Source organism: Ursus maritimus, unplaced genomic scaffold (genome assembly GCF_017311325.1).
Source record: "Ursus maritimus isolate PB19 unplaced genomic scaffold, ASM1731132v1 scaffold_14, whole genome shotgun sequence".
NCBI classification, from domain to species: domain Eukaryota; kingdom Metazoa; phylum Chordata; class Mammalia; order Carnivora; family Ursidae; genus Ursus; species Ursus maritimus.
In genome coordinates this window covers 69303341-69308161 of record NW_024423786.1, presented here as the reverse complement: position 1 = coordinate 69308161, position 4821 = coordinate 69303341, and the positions used below count along the sequence as shown (strand labels likewise).

At 68.1% G+C, this 4821-nt stretch overlaps 1 protein-coding gene across 1 annotated transcript in view; it reads left to right on the top strand.

Annotated features, from left to right (window-relative positions):
• Positions 1–4821, top strand: part of RAI1 (retinoic acid induced 1) — a 16576-nt gene that overhangs the window by 4412 nt on the left and 7343 nt on the right. Inside the window, exon 2 of the mRNA XM_040630161.1 lies at positions 533–3670. Within this exon, the coding sequence (XP_040486095.1) occupies positions 533–3670 (3138 nt within the window). The remainder of the gene's footprint in view (positions 1–532; positions 3671–4821) is intronic.

Genomic DNA, 4821 nt, shown 5'->3' with positions numbered 1-4821 from the left:
GGCCTGGGCCGAGGCGCCTGGCCTAGCCAAGGACGCCAGCAAGCCTCCCTTCTCGCTGGAGAACCACAGCGCCTGCCTGGACTCCGTGGCCAAGAACGCGTGGCCGCAGCCGGGGGAGCCGGAGGCCCTGCCCGAGTCCTTGCAGCTGGACAAGGGTGGCGGTGCCAAGGACTTCAGCCCGGGGATGTTCGAAGACCCTTCTGTGGGCTTCGCCGCCCCGGACCCCAAGAAGACGACCGGTCCCCTCTCCTTTAGCACCAAGGCCACGCTCGGGGCCTCCACGTCGGACCCTGCCGTGGCAGCCTTCGACTGCTTCCCGGACACGACCACCGCCAGCTCGGCGGACGGCGCCAACCCCTTTGCCTGGCCCGAGGAGAACCTGGGGGATGCCTGTCCCCGGTGGGGCCTGCACCCCAGCGAGCTCACCAAGGGCCTGGAGCCGGGCGGGAAGGCCTCCGATGGCGTGGGCAAGGAGAATGCCCATGAGGTTTCGGCCTGCCCGGGCTTCCAGGAGGAGGAGCCCCCTGGGGAGAAGGCCACGGTGCCTCGGGACTCCGCACAGGAGGAGGCGGGCGGGGTGAAGGAGGAGGTGGGGGGGCTGCTGCAGTGCCCCGACGTGGGCAAGGCCGACCGCTGGCTGGAGGACAGCCGGCACTGCTGCTCCGCTGCCGACTTCGGGGACCTGCCCCTGCTGCCGCCTCCTGGCAGGAAAGAGGACCTGGAGGCAGAGGAGGAGTACTCCTCCCTGTGCGAGCTCCTGGGCAGCCCCGAGCAGAGGCCCGGCCTGCCGGACCCGCTGTCGCCGAAGGCCCCCCTGCTGTGCACCAAGGAGGAGGTGGTGGAGGTGCTGGACACCAAACCCGGCTGGGGCTCCCCGTGCCACCTGTCTGGCGACTCTGTCATTTTGCTGGGCCCCACCGTGGGCGCCGAGTCGAAGGTCCAGAGCTGGTTTGAGTCCTCCCTGTCCCACATGAAGCCGGGCGAGGAAGGCCCCGACGGGGTGCTGGCGCCCGGGGACTCCGCCACCCTGGCCCCAGATGCCTCCCTGGCCCAGAAGCCCAACAAGCCGGCCGTGCCCGAGGCGCCCATTGCTAAGAAAGAGCCCGTACCACGCGGCAAAAGCCTACGGAGCCGGCGGGTGCACCGGGGGCTGCCGGAGGCTGAGGACTCCCCGTGCCGGGCGCCCGTGCTGCCCAAGGATCTCTTGCTCCCCGAATCGTGCACCGGGCCCCCGCAGGGACAAATGGAAGGAGCGGGAGCCCCAGGTCGGGGGGCCTCGGAAGGGCTCCCCAGGATGTGCACGCGCTCCTTCACGGCCCTGAGCGAGCCCCGCACGCCTGGGCCCCCGGGCCTGACCACCACCCCAGCCCCCCCGGACAAACTGGGAGGCAAGCAGCGAGCCGCCTTCAAGTCTGGCAAGCGGGTGGGCAAGCCGTCCCCCAAGGCGGCCTCCAGCCCCAGTAACCCGGCCGCCCTGCCCGTGGCCTCAGACAGCAGCCCCATGGGCTCCAAGACCAAGGAGACAGACTCGCCCGGCACCCTGGGCAAGGACCAGCGCTCTATGATCCTGCGGTCCCGCACGAAAACCCAGGAGGCGTTCCACTCCAAGAGGCGGCGGCCCTCCGAGAGCCGCCTCCCCAACTGCCGGGCCACCAAGAAGCTGCTGGCCAACAACCACCTGCCTGCCTCGTTCAAGGTCTCGGGCAGCCCGCAGAAGGAGGGCAAGGCCACCCAGCGGGCACGGGTCCCCAAGCCGGGTGCAGGCAGCAAGCTCTCCGACCGGCCCCTCCACGCGCTCAAGAGGAAGTCGGCCTTCCTGGCGCCCGTCCCCACCAAGAAGCGGAACCTGGTTCTACGGAGCAGCAGCGGGGGGGACGTGAAGGAGGAGGGAGACGAGGACCCCTCCACCCTCTTCAAGAGGATGTCTTCGCCCAAGAAGGCCAAGCCCGCCAAGGGCAACGGTGAGCCCGCCGTGAAGCCCCCGCCCCCGGAGACCCCCGACGCCTGCCTAAAGCTGGCCTCGCGGGCGGCCTTCCAGGGGGCCATGAAGACCAAGGTGCTTCCGCCCCGGAAAGGGAGGGGCCTGAAGCTGGAGGCCATTGTGCAGAAGATCACCTCGCCCAGCCTGAAGAAGTTGGCGTGCAAGGCGCCGGGGGCCCCTCCCAGTAACCCTCGGAGCCCCTCTCTCCCTGAGAAGGACCGTGGGCTCAAGAGTGCGGGGGGCAGCCCTGTTGGGGCAGGAGAAGGTCTCTTAAATGTGGGCCCCGGGCAGAAGCTCCCGGCAGCTCCGGGGGCCGACCCGTTATGCAGAAATCCGACCAACAGATCCTTAAAAGGCAAACTCCTGAACAGTAAGAAACTATCCTCGACTGACTGTTTCAAAACTGAGGCCTTCATGTCCCCGGAGGCCCTGCTGCCCGGGGGGACCGCCTTGGCGCCTAAGAAGAGAAGCCGGAAAGGCAGGGCTGGAGCCCTCGGACTCCCCAAAGGTCCCCTGGAGAAGCGGCCCCATCTAGGCCCGGCTCTGCTCCTGACCCCCCGAGACAGGGCCAATGGCACTCAGGGGGGCGGTGAGGACAGCTCTGGTGGAGGAGGCAAGAAGCCAAAGACGGAGGAGCTGGGCCTGGCCTCCCAGTCCCCCGAGGGCCGGCCCTGCCAGCCCCAGACAAGGGGGCAGAAGCAGCCAGGCCATGCCAACTACAGCGGCTATTCCAAGCGAAAGCGCCTCACTCGGGGCCGGGCCAAGAACACCACCTCCTCACCCTGTAAGGGGCGTGCCAAGCGGCGGCGGCAGCAGCAGGTGCTGCCCCTGGATCCCGCCGAGCCTGAAATCCGCCTCAAGTACATTTCCTCATGCAAGCGGCTTCGAGCAGACAGCCGCACCCCGGCCTTCTCGCCCTTTGTGCGGGTGGAGAAGCGAGACGCGTTCACCACCATATGCACTGTGGTCAACTCCCCGGGGGAGGAGCCCAAGCCCCACAGGAAGCCTTCGTCCTCCACCTCCTCTTGCTCCTCATGCTCACTCTCCTTGGATGCGGCTGGGGCCTCCTTGGCCACACTCCCTGGAGGCTCCGTCCTGCAGCCACGGCCCTCCCTGCCCCTCTCCTCCACCATGCACCTGGGGCCCGTGGTCTCCAAGGCCCTGAGTACCTCTTGCCTCCTTTGCTGCCTCTGCCAAAACCCGGCCAACTTCAAGGACCTCGGGGACCTCTGTGGGCCCTACTACCCCGAACACTGCCTCCCCAAAAAGAAGCCAAAACTCAAGGAGAAGGTGCGGCCGGAGGGCCCCTGCGAGGAGGCCTCGCCGCCCCTCGAGAGAACACTCAAAGACCTCGAGTGCGCAGCCGCCGCGGCCCCTGGAAAGCCCCCGAGGCCCGAGGGCCCGGCCGACCCAGCCAAGCAGGGCTCGCTGCGCACCAGCGCCCGGGGCCTGTCCCGGAGGCTACAGAGTTGCTACTGTTGCGACGGTCGGGGGGACGGTGGCGAGGAGGCGGCCCCGGCCGACAAGAGCCGCAAGCATGAGTGCAGCAAGGAGCCGCCGGCCGAGCCTGGCGGGGACACCCAGGAGCACTGGGTGCATGAGGCCTGCGCCGTGTGGACGGGCGGGGTCTACCTGGTAGCCGGGAAGCTCTTTGGGCTGCAGGAGGCCATGAAGGTGGCCGTGGACATGGTAAGAGGCCGGCCCGGCTGGGGCGGGGAGCTCGGGGTCCTCAGGACAGGCAGGCAGGCCATCGGGAAGCCCCCTCGTCTTTGCCAGCGCCGCGGTTTGGGCCAAGCTTACCCGCCGTCTCAAATTCCTCACTGCGAAGTTTTGGGGTGCAGTGGAGGCCGAGGCGGGACACGCGTGCCCACCCCTGTCCCCGACTTCCCACTTCCGCCCCTAGGCCAGCCCGGCACCCGGCACCCCCCTCCGGCCCCATCTTGTGCAATCAGCTGTCATGCCGGGGCCCCAGAGAACAGGCCGCCTCCCGGAAGGGAACATCAGGGTGGCCTAAAAACCAGGTTGCCCCCGTCCCAGTACCTACCTCCCTGTCCCCTTGGCCTCTGAGGTGGAGCTTGGGCTTAGGGAAAGAGCCTGTCCACACACGGTGGGTCGAGACGTGTCCCCTCGGGCAGGGTGGTCTGGGGACTTCTCCACAACGGTCCTAACGTGCTCCTTGAGGAACCCCAGGCCCTGAGGTCTGTGTGCAGGAACTCAGGCTGCCTTCTCGGTTCAGATCCCAGCACTGGCCCTCCCTCCCCGTGCGACTTGGGGCGTGGGCATGGTGCCGCTGCTGAGTGAGTTCATGCCCGGGAAGCTGCCCCCCGACGGTCCTCTGCTAGGACGAGGCACAGAGGCCCGGCCACGCTCACAAGGTGTTACGGCCAATCCAGCTACCAGGGGACTGTGCTGCTGTGCTCCCTTCTGGGGGACGACCGGAATGAGCAGGGAGCTAGGACGGGGTGCTGGGGTCAGCAGTCTCTTCCTGCGGCCTGTGCTCTTGCCCATCCCCCCCCCCCCATGGCCACTCCTGTGCTGTGACACTCCCTCGCACTGCCACACCTCTTCTGCCCTCACCCCACCCACTCTGCCCGCCCCCAGGGCACGCCCCTTCCCACTGCCTGCATGTCCCCCCCCTCAGCCCCTGTGCCTGAGGGCCCCAGCCTCCCCTGGTTTCCTGCACCCACCTTCCACTGCCCTGGGGCATGGTGACAGACCTCTCCAGGCCCAGATGTCCTGCCCAGGGGCCTCCAGCCTGATTGAGGAAACCCCACCCCCGACAGGACACCTGCCATGTTCCGTTCTGTGCCTCTCCCTTCCTTCCTTCCTTCCTTCCTTCC